This window comes from Bos grunniens, chromosome 14 (assembly GCF_055505025.1).
Source record: "Bos grunniens cultivar Pamir isolate PY7600 chromosome 14, Bosgru_T2T1.0, whole genome shotgun sequence".
Classification (NCBI taxonomy): domain Eukaryota; kingdom Metazoa; phylum Chordata; class Mammalia; order Artiodactyla; family Bovidae; genus Bos; species Bos grunniens.
The window spans coordinates 21,120,406-21,137,181 of record NC_141178.1 but is presented as its reverse complement, the minus strand read 5'-3'; the positions used below and the strand labels follow the sequence as shown (position 1 = coordinate 21,137,181).

Sequence of the window (16,776 nt, the reverse complement as noted above, 5' to 3'; positions counted from 1 at the left end):
ATTGCCAACATCCGCTGGATCATCGAAAAAGCAAAAGAGTTCCAGAAAAACATCTATTTCTGCTTTATTGACTATGCCAAAGCCTTTGACTGTGTGGATCACAATAAACTGTGGAAAATTCTTCAAGAGATGGGAATACCAGACCACCTGACCTGCCTTCTGAGAAATCCGTATGCAGGTCAGGAAGCAACAGTTAGAACTGGACATGGAAGAACAGACTGGTTCCAAATAGGAAAAGGAATCCGTCAAGGCTGTATATTATCACCCTGCTTATTTAACTTCTATGCAGAGTATATCATGAGAAACGCTGGGCTGGAAGAAGCACAAGCTGGAATCAAGATTGCCAGGAGAAATATCAATAACCTCAGATATGCAGATGACACCACCCTTATGGCAGAAAGTGAAGAGGAACTAAAAAGCCTCTTGATGAAAGTGAAAGAAGAGAGTGAAAAAGTTGGCTTAAAGCTCAACATTCAGAAAACGAAGATCATGGCATCTAGTCCCATCACTTCATGGGAAATAGATGGGGAAACAGTGGAAACAGTGTCAGACTTTATTTTTCTGGGCTCCAAAATCACTGCAGATGGTGACTGCAGCCATGAAATTAAAAGACGCTTACTCCTTGGAAGGAAAGTTATGACCAACCTAGATAGCATATTCAAAAGCAGAGATATTACTTTGCCAACAAAGGTCCATCTAGTCAAGGCTATGGTTTTTCCAGTAGTCATGTATGGATGGGAGAGTTGGACTGTGAAGAAGGCTGAGCACCGAAGAATTGATGCTTTTGAACTGTGGTGTTGGACAAGACTCTTGAGAGTCCCTTGGACTTGCAAGGAGATCCAACCAGTCCATTCTAGAAGAGATCAGCCCTGGGTGTTCTTTGGAAGAAATGATGCTGAAGCTGAAACTCCAATACTTTTGCCACCTCATGCGAAGAGTTGACTTATTGGAAGAAACTCTGATGCTGGGAGGGATTGGGGGCAGAAGGAGAAGGGGACGACAGGATGAGATGGCTGGATGGCATCACCAACTCGATGGATGCGAGTTTGAGTGAACTCTGGGAGTTGGTGATGGACAGGGAGGCCTGGCGTGCTGCGATTCATGGGGTCCCAAAGAGTTGGACAGGACTGAGCGACTGAACTGAACTGAAAATTATAAAGAAGAATTAAACAGAACTGAAGAATATAAGAACTGAGAGAAAAAAATATACTCCAAGGAATAAACAGTAGATCAGATAATACAGAGGGCCAGATCAGTGAACTGGAATACAGAGTAGTAAAAATCTCCCAAGCTGAATTGAAAAAAGGAAAAAGAATTTTTAAAAATTAGGATAGTTTAAGAGACCTCTGGGATAGCATCAAGTGTACTAACATTTGCGTTATAAGGGTCCCAGAAGAAGGAAAGACATAAAGGGGCAGAGACTTTACTGGAAGAAAACTTATAACTTGAAAGACTATAATTCACATTCAGGTACACCTTGAACAAACATCAATGAATGAATACATAACAAATATACAAACTAGAGTAATAAAAATATAATATCTACAAGCTGCATTCTCAAGGAAAGGTGATAATCACAACTCAACAGTCTTCCCATGGTCTAAAAGAACCACATCCCTTTGTGGAAGGCTCTCCTGAAATCATAACTAATATCCTAGACTGTGGAATGTCAAGGAATGGCCCTAGGAACCTTGTGCCTATCAGCAGAGACTCCTAGGAGAAATATTGTCCCTTGTTTCCATACAGGTCTAACCTTGATTCTGCAGACTCAGAAGTGGTCAAGGCGCTCTTTCTTTTAATGCAGAACAATGTCAGGAAGGAAGGTAAGTTTATATCTTTGTTTAAAATGCAACAGTGGCCATTATACACACAACTGATCTGGAATACTTTTCCATATCTATTTCACTTTAAATGACTCAATACATGACTTTCAGAATAGTTACACTTATTTTCAGAAAGTCTTCCCTAAAAAAATACAGAGGTTAGTCATATTAAACATTTCCTTTTGCATGGGATAGAAGCGGGGTCCATTAGACTCATCAAAAAGCAGATGAATATGTTTAAAAACCAGTGCCCAATAGAAGCTGACTTTTTTCTTAAAAGTTTGTTTATACAGTTTTTCTCCATCCCCTTATTTCTAATTGAATAGAGACATTTTAATAGTGCGTATTAACAGGTGAAAGGAAAGGGTTTTTTTGGCTCACTTCCCTTTAGACCTTTCAAAAGTGGAACAACCACATGCTGTTCCAAACACAATACTTGACTTAGCTTTTGCCTAGGCCTTAACGTAGGCAATTCAAAAAGAAAAACACAATATTCCGGTTTCCATTTTCCCTAGATCAGTCTCAGCTCTTTTTGGATGAAATTAGTCTCTCAAGGGACATCAACCTCACAATTTGAGAAACAATGCTCTAGATATGAAACAAAAAGCAACACAATGGAAAACCAGCAACCATTTGTTTTTACACTTGGAGAGTTACACTGTACAACATCCTTTTCATTATAAAGCCAAGTAACTACTCAGAATTGTAAATTAACTCTTTGTAATACAAATCACTTCAGCCTCAGACAATAAAATAAGGGGAAAAAAATCAAAGTCCTTTATTTCAGGTAATCTCTGAAACAGAACTAAAGGACCAGGATATTTTGGTCAGATCCTTTGGTTTGTGATAAATTTGACTTAAAAAATTTTATCTGGAAAGTAAATAACATATAGCACATATGCTGCTGCTGCTAAGTCACTTCAGTCGTGTTCAACTCTGTGCGACACCACAGCAGGCAGCCCACCAGGCTCCAGGCAAGAACACTGGAGTGGGTTGCCATTTCCTTCTCCAATGCATGAAAGTGAAAAGTGAAAGGGAAGTCGCTCGACTCCTCGCGACCCCATGGACTGCAGCCCACCAGGCTCCTCCATCCATGGGATTTTCCATACATACAGCATGTAATAAATAATCATTATTGTGCCTTCTTATTAATGTATTACATGCTGTATGTATGTAATCATTAAGAAGATTTTCAAGTACTTTAAACCAGGGTTCAGCAAATTATAACCTGTGGGCCAAAAATGACGCAGTGTTTTTGTAAATAAAGTTTTATCGAAACACATCCACACTCATTTGTTATTTGCTACAAATGAAGAGTTGAATAGCTGTGGCAGAGACTGAATGTTTTACAAAGCCAAAATTACAATTTAGCCCTTTACAGAAAAAGTTTGCATTCCCTGTTCTAAACCAGTGGGTCTCAAAATTTAATGCTCATAAGAAACACCTGAACAGCTTGTTATCCGTTTCCTGGGCTCTACTTTCACAGATCATGGTTCAGTAGGTTGGGCTGGGGTCCATGAACTTGCACTTCTAACAAGCTCACAAGCTGCCAGTCTATGAACTAAACTTTGACACACCACTTTGGCCTAAACCATCTCATATACTCACAGATCAGCAATGACCACAAATTCTATAAAACAGGATAGTCATCACACATAATGGAAACTAAGGCATAAAAGAGGAAGGAAATAGATCTCCTGACTTACATGAAATTCATGATAGCTATGAAGGACAATTGGTTGGCACAGTCAACAGATAACTCTTCACCCCTCATCCTGACATTAGTGACAGTGACAGTGTTGGTAGGTCAGTCGTGTCTGACTCTTTGCGACCCCATGAACTGGAGCTTGCCAGGCTCCTCTGTCCATGGAATTCTCAAGGCAAGAATACTGTAGTGGGTTTCCATTCCCTTCTCTAGGGGATCTTTCTGACCCAGGGATTGAACCAGGGTCTCCTGCATTGCAGGCAGAGTCTTTACCGTCTGAACCACCAGGGAAGCCCCTAACATTACACCAGGGAAGCGTCCTAACATTAATTTACACTGAACACTGGAAATTCAACAGGGACTAGCAGGAATCCAAAGCAATTGGGTTGGAGGTGTAAAACCCCATCAGTTCTTCAGAGAAGTTATAAAACACTTTTTAAAAATAAAAGCCCCTTTATATTCAGTTATAATTTAATACTTGACTAGACTATAAATACTCAAAGACAACATTTGAAAAGAAATCTCACACACATGGTTTATAATACAATGGTCCAACCAAAAGATTAATTCTTACACATCATGTAGATAAATATAAAATTTAAATTAAAGGGTTAGTTAAAAATCTAATCCTTTCAATTAAAAACAAATACATGTCAAGCTAGTATGTGAATGAACACAGATGATACAACTGATGTATTTTATTAGAACTAGCTCAGGCAGATCAAAGGTGGATGATATGTAAACCACTGAAAGATATCAGTGCCTTTCACTTAGACTCTAAAGAAGATACAGAGGAAGGTAAAGATTTGGAGGGAAAATTCTCTTTGCTGATTTATTAGAATAGGAAACATCTCCTCTTCCTTTAGTCAGCCTTTATTGAGCATCTACCAGGCTCAGATGCATTGTACTAAGCATTAGAGATAGAAAAGAATAAACATCCCTCCTCTCAATGAGCTCACAAGCTCATAAGAGAGCTGTGTAAGTAAGTGTACTACAGCATGTTAAGTACAAGGACACTTGCATATATTATGTACTATCAGAGTGTACAGTGAGTTGATTAAATATACTTGGGAGAAAAGTGAAAGGAAGGCTTCACTAGCCATGCTGCTGAGGCTGCTGCTGCTGCTAAGTCGCTTCAGTTGTGTCCGACTCTGTGCGACCCCATAGATGGCAGCCCACCAGGCTCCCCCATCCCTGGGAATCTCCAGGCAAGAACATAGAGTACTTTAATTGAGACCTGAAAAGACTGAGCAGATGAAGAAGGGTAGGTATTGAGGCAGTGGATACAATATATGCAAAGGTATAGAAGTGAGAGGGAATAATATGAATCTGAGTTCTACAAACAGGTCAGTTTGACTGAAGCAGAGTGTATAATGTGGAAAGGGGCAAGATGGGAAGCTGGACAGGAAGGCAGGGTCACATACAAAGAACGTTGGGTGCCATGCTGGTCAGGTCTGTATTTTTCTGGCTTTAGGGAAATAAAGAATTTTAACCCCAGAGAGGTCTGCACATATTTGCATATCAGTAAAATCGCTCTGGCACCACCACAGGGGACAGACTGAAGCCATAAGATTTTGTTTTCCATCTAAAAATTCTGACAAGACTTTGTATCCAAGGCATGGATGAGAAAGAGAAAGGTAACACTGATTAGAGGTTAAAAAAAAATCTCCCAGCTTAATTTTTATTGAAGTTTATAAAGAAGCAGCAAAGACGGAAATTAACACATGACATTCTAATCTTAGGAAGTATTTTGTTGTTGTTGTTATCTAATAAGGTCAAGGGTAAAAAAAAAATACATAAAATAGTTTAAAAATGACACTATAGTCCATGGTGACAGAGAAGACTGCATCAGACCATAGTGCTCAAATCACAAGCAAGTCACAACTTCTTGCGGCTTCAGTTTTTCACCTATATAATGACAGGTTCAAAGTTTCCTAACCTGGGCTATAAACAAAAGTATATTTCAATATAATTGGTTTCCTTTGTAATCCTACTCATTTTATTTAGAATTCTGAAAATGCATCAATGGCACAAAAGAGGATAAGAAACTCTGCGTGATATTTAAGTCACTTGCGTGCGTGCTAAGTTGCTTCAGTTGTGTCCAACTCTGTGACCCTACGGTGGCTACGTAGCCCGCCAGGCTCCTCTGTCTATGGGGATTCTCCAGGCAAGAATACTGGAGTGGGTAGCCATTCCCTCCTCCAGCGAAGCTAGAGCTGAAGCTCCAACACTTTGGCCGCCTGATGTGAAGAGCCGACTCATTGGAAAAGACCGTGATGCTGGGAAAGACTGAAGGTGGGAGGAGAAGGGGACGACAGAGGATGAGGTGATCGGATGAATTCACGGACTCAATGGACATGAGTTTGAGCAAGCTCCAGGAGATAGCAGACTACAGGGAAGTCTGGCATGCTGCAGTCTATGGGGTTGCAAAGAGTCGGACAGGACTTAGCGACTGAACAAGAACAACAAAGACTGACTTAGGTTGATATTATTTTGCCTTTCCATTTCCCTTTCTTCTTTTGTAGACTTAGGTTAATGCTGATATTAAATGACTGCTTGGTATCTTTCTTTTACATCCTTAAACCAACTGAAAAGTGACTTATGGAATAAAACTCAATAGTAAGGGGTAAGAGAAAGTTTAGTGCATGAGGAAGATTATATAATGAAGAAATTAGTAGTGTCAGCAATCAAGTAAAGGAGGACATTTCTTGGGTATGTCCACACACAAAACTACCTGGGAAAGAAGCTAGGTAAATAAAAAAATAACTCTTTCAGGGGGTCAAAAACAATTGGTTTTAAAAAGACATGCATGAAACAAAACCTCATTCTTATCATCTTAAAACTACAGTATCTAATAGCAGGGAGGCATCTCTCTCTCTCTATTCATAATGGTACTTCTCTATGATAAGGAACTCTAAAGAATCTGAATTTTAAGGTCAATGTCAGCATTCTAACTCCAAATGTATATAGCTATTACACAAAAAAGGAAACCAGATTTAAAAAATTTTTTAAGAACGCTATAAGAAATGAGTTATAAAACACATATTAGAGAAAATGTGAATGAATGTTATAATTATTCCTTGAAGTTACTCACACTACTTGATTTGATCAGATTAAACAATCAAAATGGTTCTGATTAGCCAATGGAAATCTCACCACATCATCTGTTCAGTGCTCAAAATGACAACTTTGCACTGGCTTGGAAATCTACTGAAAGATTACAGTAATACACTGATAATTTGCCATATCTTTTAAAAGTACTTCTACTCAGTAATCAAAAGCCCTCCTATTTCAGACACGAGTCTACAATGAGGTAGCTGGACAACTATTCCACTAAACAACAAGGGAAGACTGCAAAATCAAGCCTAGTCCGTTTTTAAAGCTGTGTCTATATTAAAATTGCCGGGGTTTCAACTCTTAGAAACAATCTGAGGAAATAAGTCTTTACCTTTCTCAGCCTTTCTGGAGAAAATCTACAAAAAAATTTGTCATCTTACCTTCACAAAATTTATCATCCTAATAGATCTGTAGGAGAGGACAGGCTCCTGTCTCTACAGGTAACTCTTTCTTCCCACACCTCCCTAGCCATCTGCATATCTCTAAAGCAGACGCAGGCAACTGAGGCACCTGGGGCAATCTTTACTGTCACTCTGCTCCTCCCCTGCCGTGTGGTTTCTTTTAAGGTCGGGCAGATCTCATGGAGAAGGAAAAGGCAACTCTTGCCTAGGAAATTCCATGGATGGAGGAGCCTGGTGGGCTACAGTCCATGGGGTTGCAAAGAATCGGACACGACTGAGAGACTTCACTTTCTTTCTTTCTTTTTACAAAGACTACTTAAGCACTATACTTAAAAAAGTCACTTCTTAGCAAAACACTATCTACAGCCCCCAAATCCCCAAAATCTTCTAGTCACTGATTTGCTTCAGACAAACAGGCCCAAGTGAACATAACAACTACTCACGAAAATATATGTAGTCCAAGCACTTTAGTCCAGGCAATAGAAGATTATACGTTCACGGAATTAGTAAAAATTCAGAATTCACATTTTTTACCATGAGGAATTACCAAATTGACTCAAGAGAGCAAAATATCTGCCAGGTGCACGATATTTCAAAATCATTCACAACTATAATTCATAGAGAATGAACCCTATCTTAGGCAAATCCACTAAACAAAGCCACAAATGTACACAAAATATAAGCCAGTAGGGAGATTTAATTTTCAAAGGCATTTATTCAAAGTAGGACTTATTTACAACTTGAAGAAATCCCTTACTGTTATCTTTTTCAAAAAAAGGTTGCATTTATAGCTTATTCCAGAACAGAGCATAAACTATTCTTCCATAAAGATATGAAGAACTACTCACCTCCATTTCTACAGCAGCAATACTCTGGTCGTAATGACCCATCAGATTAGGGAAAAATGTCATGTTGTAGGCCATTTTCATACATCTGGGAACAGTAATTGGTTCACAGGTGAAAAGACTGTGCCCTCTTACCAGGGGTAGAAAAATACATGTCCACAAAAATGTAAATGTTTCCATTCTCTTCAAATTCCTAATTTTACCACATGGCTTGGATTAATCACTCTTCATTCTCAGATTTCCATCCAAAGATAAAAATGTTCAAATTCCTCATTTGATTATTTTACCATTTTGAAGGAAGCTCTTTTTCCTGAAAATGAGTTCTGGGTCAATTACTGTAAAAACAATCAAAAGGGTGTATCAGCAACATTTGTTATCGACTCAAATGCAAACGTCAAAGTGCAGAGTTTCATGCTAGGTAATTAACACTGGGAAAACGACGGAAAATTTCGTCCCATCAATTACTGTTCCACCTGCCTTGGCACAGAATCTGTGACTTGCGGAGGAAATCTCATCTCTAGGGACCGGATGACCGGAGGTTCGTGCTGTATGGAACACAGGGTAAAAGCGGGGCACTGGATGAGTGAGATGGAGAAAATGGTGGGGCTGGGAACAAGTTAATGAGGATTAACAGAACTGTAAAATCTAAAAGGCCCTGTCGGGTGTTTTATTACGCACAAGAAAACTGAGTTGCAGGGAAGTTCCTTAAGATCTCACGAGTTCTTAAATTCTTTAAAGACTCTAAAGGGCCAGCTTTTGTGGCACTCTTCTGGAGACTAACTTTTGTCTTTAAAAAGGCCAACCAGAGGGAGACTTCTAGGATTCCTACTGCGGAGGAGCGAAACGAGTGTTCAAAAGGCTGGGGAGGGGGAGGGGAGTAGCGATCTCACAGAAAAGAAAAATGAGCAAAGCTGTCCCGGGAGGCCGACGGAGTTTCGGTGGGAGGGAAGCTGTGGGCACTGAGCCACGAATCGTCGCACCCGTCACCCCATCCCCCCAACACACACACACACACGTACGTCCCGGCTTCCAGCGCCGGGCAGGGCAACTCACCCCCTCACCCCATCCCCCCAAAACACACACACAGAGCCACGAATCGTCGCACCCCCTCACCCCATTCCCCAACACACACACACACACATACAGCACCGGGCAGGGCAATGCGCCCCACCCCCGGGCACCTGCCCCAGGCCCAGCGCCGTGCTCCGCGTCCCTGGCCCCGCGGGGACCAGCATCGCAGCGCCCCAGCTTCCTGGGAACCTCGGGCCGGCGCGGACCGTCCGGCCGCAGCCTTTCGCGCACCTGCGGCTCGGAGCGCGCGCCCCCTACCCACCCCGCACCCCTCCAGGCCCGCCCCGCTCACCCCGCTCGCCCTGGCGCCCGCAAGCCAGCCCGCCCGCGGCCACTCGCCCAGATGGCGTCCGAGGAACCTCACCTCGGGCGGCGGTCGAAGGCACCCGTTCCTCCCCGTCCCCGTCCAGCCCACCGTCCCCCTGCGGCCAGCGACAGCTCCAGGGAGCGTCCGGGACTCCGGCCACCACGGGAGCCGGGAGTCGCACGGCCGGGCGAGAGCTGAGCAATCCCGCGAGACAGCGCCGCCAGGTCGGACGGGCAGGTCCCGGCTCGCGGCGGCGGCGGACCTGGCTCTCCGCCCGGGCCCCACCCGCGCCGCGCCGTCCGGGTCTGGCTCTGGGCTCGCCCCACCCGGCAGGGGCGAACAGTGTTGCGGGGGCGAGGTCCAGCTGCGGGGCCTGGGGGCCCCCTCCACCTCGCCGTCTCTTCTGTGCCGTCCGCAGGGGTTCAGCCTAGAGGGTTTTTGTTTTTTCTTTTGAAGTTCTTATTGAGTCCCAGATAAAACTTCTTTTAGAAAAACCCAATTTATTTCGAATTTCAGGAGCCAAGAATTTTTAAACGGGGCCAGTTTGCTCTGTAAAGTCCATTGCCCAAGTGACCTTAGAGGGTGGGTAATTTCCTGGGTATCTGTCCTAAAAAAAAAAACAAAAACAAAAACAAAAAAACCTGTATAATTTATTAATTCAGGGTGTCTGGTCACTAACTGGAGACACAGGTGGCAATGATTTCAGGCCTGGCAGGTCCTGTGGTTTACTGATGCAGAACCGTATTAGGAAGTTGAACTGCTCTAGAAGTCAACCCAGTTTTTAGTACCAAAAAATGGCAACCCACTCCAGTGTTCTTGCCTGGAGAATCCCAGGGGCAGGAGAGCCTGGTGGGCTGACGTCTATGGGGTCACACAGAGTCGGACACGATTGAAGTGACTTAGCAGCGGTGCCACACATCATCTCACGGTGCTTCCCTGTTCATCCCTCCTTCCCTCTTAAAGTTGGAAAATCACCAGATCTTACTGTAACCAAGTTTGGTCTTTTGCAGAATGTCATACCCTTCTTTTTGTCCAGTGGAGTCAAACAGTATGTAGCCTTTTCAGACTGGCTTCTCAGGCTCTTTCACGGAGTAATATTCCTTCATGTCTTCTTGCGTCTTAATAGCTCATTTCTTTTTGGTGATAAATAATATTGTATTGTATGGATGGACCACAGGTTATTTATCCATTCACCTACTGAAAGACATCTTGGTTGATTCCAAGTATGAGCTCTTATGAATAAAGCTGTTATAAACATTTGTGCACAGGTTTTTGTGTGGAAGTAAGTTTTCAGTTTCTTTGAGTAAATACCAAGGAACCAGCTTGTGTGGTAAGAGTATATTTAGTTTTATGTGTTTTTAAAAAGTGCCAAACTGTCTTCCAAAGTGGCTCTACCACTTTACATTCACACCAGCAGTGCTTGAGAGTTCCTGCTTTTTCACAACTTGCCAACATTTGCTATTGTTAGTGTTCTGGATTTTGGCTGTTCTGATAGGTATTTAGTGATAGCTCTGTTTTAATCCCAGGGACGGCAGAGCCTGGTGGGCTGCCGTCTCTGGGGTCGCACAGAGTCGGACACGATTGAAGCGACTTAGCAGCAGCAGCAGCTGTTTTAATTTGCATTTCCCTGATGAAATTTGATGTGAGCATTTTTTCATGTGCTTTTTGTCATTTGAATATCTTCTTTGATGAGGTGTTTATTAAGGTCTTTGGCCTATTTTTTAATTGGGTTGTTTGTTTTCTTATGGTTGAATTTAAAGAGTCCTGTGTATATTTTGGATATCAGTTGTTTATCAGTTATATCTTTTGCAAATATTTTCTCCATGTCTGTGATTTAACGTCTAATTCTCTAGACCTCATCTTTCATAGAGCAGAAGTTAATTGATTTTAATGAAGTACAGTTTATTAATTATTTCTTTCATGGATCGTGCCTTTGGTGTTGTATCTAAAAAGTTGTCACCAAACCCAAGGACGTCTAGATTTTCTCATATGTTATCTTCTAGGAGTTTTATAGTTTTGTGTTTAAATTTAGGTCTGTGATTCGTTTTTAGTTAGTTTTTGTGACAGCTGTAAGATTTGTGACGTTGATTTCTTTTTTCTGCATGTGCACATCCAGTTGTTCCAGCACTGTTTGTTGAAAAGATGGTCTTTTCAACTTTGTCAGGGATGAGTTGATTTTCTTTATATGGGTCTGTTTCTGGGCCCTCTGTCCTGTTCCACTGATGCATTTGTCTATTCTTTCACCAATGCCGCACTACGTTGGTTACTGTAGCTTCGTAGTGAGTCCAAGTTGGTAGTACCTGCTTCCAACTTTGTTCTTCCTCAATATTGTGTTGGCTATTCCGGGTCTTTTTGTTCTCTGTATAAACTTTAGAATCATTTTGTCAATATCCACAAAATAATTTGTTGGGATTTTGATTGGGATTTCATTGACTCTCAATAGATTTGGGAATGAAGATCATGGCATCTGGTCCCATCACTTCATGGCAAATAGATGGGGAAACAGTGGAAACAATGGCTGACTTTATTTTGGGGGGCTCCAAAATCACTTCAGATGGTGACTGCAGCCATGAAATGACCAACCTAGACAGCATATTAAAAAACAGAGACATTACTTTGCCAACAAAGGTCCATCTAGTCAAGGCTATGGTTTTTCCAGTAGTCATGTATGGATGTGAGAGTTGGACTATAAAGAAAGCTGAGTGCCGAAGATTTGATGCTTTTGAACTGTGGTGTTGGAGAGAGTTCTTGAGAGTCCCTTGGACTGCAAGGAGATCCAACCAGTCCATCCTAAAGGAGACAGTTCTGAATATTCATTGGAAGGACTGATACTGAAGCTGAAACTCCAATATTTTGGCCACCTGATGCAAAGAGCTGACTCATTGGAAAAGACCCTGATGCTGGGAAAAATTGAAGGCGGGCAGAGAAGGGGACGACAGAAGATGAGATGGTTGGATGGCATCACTGACTCAATGGGCATGAGTTTGAGTAAACTCTGGGAGTTGGTGATGGACAGGGAGGCCTGGCGTGCTGCAGTCCATGGGGTTGTAAAGAGTCAGACACGACTGAGCAACTGAACTGAACAGAACTGAGATTTGGGAAGCACTAGTTGGAGAGTGCTAACATCTTTGCAATATTGAGTCTTCCTATCCTTGATCATCAGGTATCTTTATTTCTTTTTTGATTTCTTTCATCACAGCGTTGTGGTTTTCCTCGTTACAATCTTATTTACACTTTGTTAGGTTTATGCTCAAACATTTCATTTTTAGATATGCTATTGTAAATGGTATTGGAATTGTTTGCTTTTAATTGGTATTGTACTTTTTATTTCAAATTCACTTGTTCATTGCTGGTACATAGGAAGGGAATGGGATCTATGTTAACCTTGTATCCTGCAACCTTACCTGTAACCTTAGTTACAGGTGTTTTTAATAGATCTTTCCAGATTTTCTATATAGACAATCATGGCATGTGTAAACAGAAACAGTTTCATTTCTTCCCATCCAATCTGTATACCTTTTACTTTTTTTTTTTTTTTTTTTTTGTCTCATTGCCTTAGCTGGGACTTCCACTACAATGTTGATAAGGAATAGTGAGAAGGAACATTCTTCCCTGGTCCCTGATGGTAGCAGGAAAGCTTCTAGCATTTAATATTATGTTAGCTATAGGTTCTTTAGTAGAACTTTTATCTTAAATGGGTGGTAGATTTCATCAATTGCTTTTTCTGCATATATTGATAGGATTACATGATTTTTCTTCTTTACCATGTTGATGTGATGGATTGCATGAATTTTCAAATGTTGAATTAGTCTTGCATACCTGAGATAAATCTGAAGTCTGCTCTGCTGAAATGAATATAGCTACTGTAGCTTTCCTTTTTGGAGAAGGCAATGGCACCCACTCCAGTACTCTTGCCTGGAAAATCCCATGGATGGAGGAGCCTGGTAGGCTGCAGTCCATGGGGTCGTGAAGAGTCGGACACGACTGAGCGACTTCACTTTCAGTTTTCACTTTCATGCATTGGAGAAGGAAATGGCAACCCACTCCAGTGTTCTTGCCTGGAGAATCCCAGGGACGGGGGAGCCTGGTGGGCTGCCGTCTATGGGGTCACACAGAATCGGACACGACTGAAGCAACTTAGCAGCAGCAGCTTTCTTTTTATTTATTTACTTCTTTTTGGCTGTGCTGTGTCTTTGTAGCTGCAAGGGCTTTTCTCGTTGCGGCAAGCGGGGGCTACTCTCTACTTGTGGTGCGTGGGCTTCTCATTGTGGGGGCTTCTCTCGTTGCAGAGCATGGGCTCTAGAGCAGGTGGACTTCAGTAGGCTCAGTAGTTGCGGCTCCCGGGTTCTAGAGCACAGGCTCAACAGCTGTGGTGCACCAGCTTAGTTGCTCCTCGGCCTGTGGGATCTTCCCAGACCAGGGATCAAAACTATGTCTCCTGCATTGGCAGGTGGATTCTTTACCACTGAGACACAGGGGAGCCCTAGCTTTCTTTTGATTGGTATTAGTATGGCATATCTTTCTCTATTCCTTTACTTTTAACCTATATGTGTCTTTATTTTTCAACTGGATTTCTTATGGACAACACATTGCTGAGGCTTGTGTTTTGATCCATTCTCATAACCTCTGCCTTTTAATTAGTATATTTCTACCATTGATGTTTAAAGTGATTATTGATATGGTTGGATTAATATCTGACATTTGATGCTGTCTTCTATTCATTGACCTTGGTCTTGTTGCTATTTCTGCCTTTCACTTTTTTCCTGCCTTCTGTAGTTTTAATTGAGCATTTTGTATAATTCCATTTTCTCTTCTTAGCATATAAATTATTACTTCTTTTCCTACTATTTTTTTAATGGTTGCCCTGGAGTTTGCAATATATATTTACAACTCATTCAAGTCCACTTTCAAATAACACTGTGCTGCTTCAGGAGTTGTACAAGTGCCTTATAATAACAAAGTATTCTTAATTCCTTTCTCCCACCCTTTATATCATTGCTATCACTCATTTCACTTACACATAAGCTATAATCATTGAATGAGTAGTTGCTATTACTATTTTGAACAAACTATTATCTCTTAGATCAACTAAGAATAAGAAAAATAAAGGTTTTAGTTTGCCTTCACTTATTCTTTCTCTGGAGAAGGCAATGGCACCCCACTCCAGTACTCTTGCCTGGAAAATCCCATGGACGGAGGAGCCTGGTAGGCTGCAGTCCATGGGGTCGCCAAGAGTCAGACACGACTGAGCAACTTCACTTTCACTTTTCACTTGCATGCATTGGAGAAGGAAATGGCAACCCACTCCAGAGTTCTTGCCTGGAGAATCCCAGGGATTGGGGAGCCTGGTGGGCTGCCGTCTATGGGGTCGCACAGAGTCGGACACGACTGAAGTGACTTAGCAGCATTCTTTCTCTAATGCTTTTCCTTCCTTTGTTAGATCTGGTTTCTGACTGATATAATTTTCCTTTTTTCTGAAGAACTTATTTTAACATTTCTTACAAGGCAACAAATTCCCTCAGTGTTTGGCTGAAAAAGTCTTTATTTTTCCTTAGCTTTTGAAGGATGATTTTGCAGGATACAGAATTCTAGGTTGGTGGGGTTTCTTTTTTCTCTTAACACTAAATATTTCATTTCAGTCTTTTTTTGCTTGCATGAATTCTGAGAAGTAAAATTTAATTCTTATTTTTGCTCCTCCATAAGTATGATTTTCCCCCCACTCTGGCTTCAAGATTTTTTCTTTATTTTTAATTTTCTGCAATTTGCATTTTCCATGCCTAGGTGTAATGTTTTGTTTTCTGCATTTATCCTGCTTGGTATTCTCCGAGCTTCCTGTCTCTGTGGTTTGGTGTCTGACATTAAAATGGGAGGAGTTTCTCAGTCATTATTTCTTCAAATATTTCTTCTGTTCCTTTTTCTCTTTCTTCTCCTCTGGTATTTCAAAATATACTTTTGTAGCTGTTCCAGAGTCCCTAGACATTCTATTCAATTTTTTTCTCAATCTTTTGTCTCTCTTTGCTTTTCAGTTTTAGAAGTTTGTATTGATATATCCTCAAGCTCAGAGGTTCTTTCCTCAACTGTGTCCAGCCTACTAAAGAGCCCATTTCTGTTACACTGTTATGTCTATTTTTTTAATCTCTAGCATGTTTTTGTGATTCTTTCTTAGGGTTTCCATTTATCTGCTTACATCATCCATCTGTTCTTGCATGTTGTCTATTTTTTTCATTTAGAGCCCTTAGCATATTAATCATAGTTATTTTAAATTTCTAGTCTGATAATTCCAACATTCCTGCCATATCTAAGTCTGATTCTGTTGCTTGCTCTGTTTCTTCGTATTGTGGGGTTTTTTGTTTTTTTTTTTTTGCTTTATGGTATGCCATAAAACTTTTTGTTGAAAGCCAGACATTATGTACTGGGTGAAAGGAACTTAGGTAAGCAAAGCTTTAGTGCTGTGATGTTAAGGTGGTGGTGGTAGGGGAAGCATCCTATAGATGTATGATTAGGTCTCAGCCTTTAGTGTGCCTGTGATCTTGATCTATGAATTTCTCAGTTAATACTCCCATTAGGTGGGATAGTATGGCTAGAGTGGGCTGCCATGGAGTGTTTCTCTCTTCCCAGATCAGTTACAACCTTCACGGAGATCCAGTGTTTGCAGCATACCACACTTCTGGGAGTTTTATCTTCTGAAGCTCTACCAGATTCTCACAGTGAATATTAGAGAAAAAAAAAAAAAAAAACGCTCACATTTCTGGCAGGGTGGAAAGAAAAGGTAAGATTTTGAAACATGCTAGAGAATTCTGTTCTTAACAGTTGAAAACTTAAGTTAGGCTCTGATGAAGCCATGAAATTAAAAGATGCTTGCTCCTTGGAAGAAAAGCTATGACCAACCTAGACAGCATATTAAAAACCAGAGATATGACTTTGCCAACAAAGGTCCATCTAGTCAAGGCTATGGTTTTTCCAGTAGTCATGTATGGATGTGAGAGTTGGACTCTAAAGAAAGCTGAGGACCAAAGAATTGATGCTTTTGAACTGTGGTGTTGGAGAAGACTCTTTAGAGTCCCTTGGACTGCAAGGTAATCCAACCAGTTCATCCTAAAGGAAATCCATCCTGAATATTCATTGGAAGGACTGATGCTGAAGCTGAAACTCCAATACTTTGGTCACCTAATGCAAAGAACCGATTCATTGGAAAAGACCCTGATGCTGGGCAGGATGGAAGGCGGGAGGAGAAGGGGATGACAGAAGATGAGATGGTTGGGTGGCATCACTGATCCTGTGGACATGAGTTTGAGTAGGCTCCTGGAGTTGGTGATGGACAGGGAAACCTGGCTTGCTGCAGTCCATGGAGTCGCAAAGAGTTGGACACGACTGAGTGACTGAACTGAACTGAAAACCCCAAAGGTTAGTTTCTGGTAAGATAATTTCTCTAGAGGGCAGGACTTGTTAAGAACAGAATTCTGTACCATGTTTCAAAATTTTACCTTTTCTTTCCACCCTGCCAGAA

The 16,776-nt window shown here is 41.4% G+C and overlaps 1 protein-coding gene across 2 annotated transcripts in view; it reads right to left on the bottom strand.

Moving 5' to 3' along the window:
- Window positions 1-9,576, bottom strand: part of FZD6 (frizzled class receptor 6) — a 38,520-nt gene extending 28,944 nt beyond the window's left edge. Inside the window, exons 1-2 of one of the 2 annotated variants that reach the window (XM_086335334.1) lie at window positions 9,327-9,576; window positions 7,895-8,226 (exon numbers count right to left, since the gene is read on the bottom strand). In XM_086335334.1, the coding sequence (XP_086191460.1) occupies window positions 7,895-8,071 (177 nt within the window). In that variant the 5' untranslated portion in view covers window positions 8,072-8,226; window positions 9,327-9,576. The remainder of the gene's footprint in view (window positions 1-7,894; window positions 8,227-9,326) is intronic. The other variant, XM_086335335.1, reaches the window with a different exon arrangement.
- Between the last annotated feature and the right edge of the window lie 7,200 nt (window positions 9,577-16,776).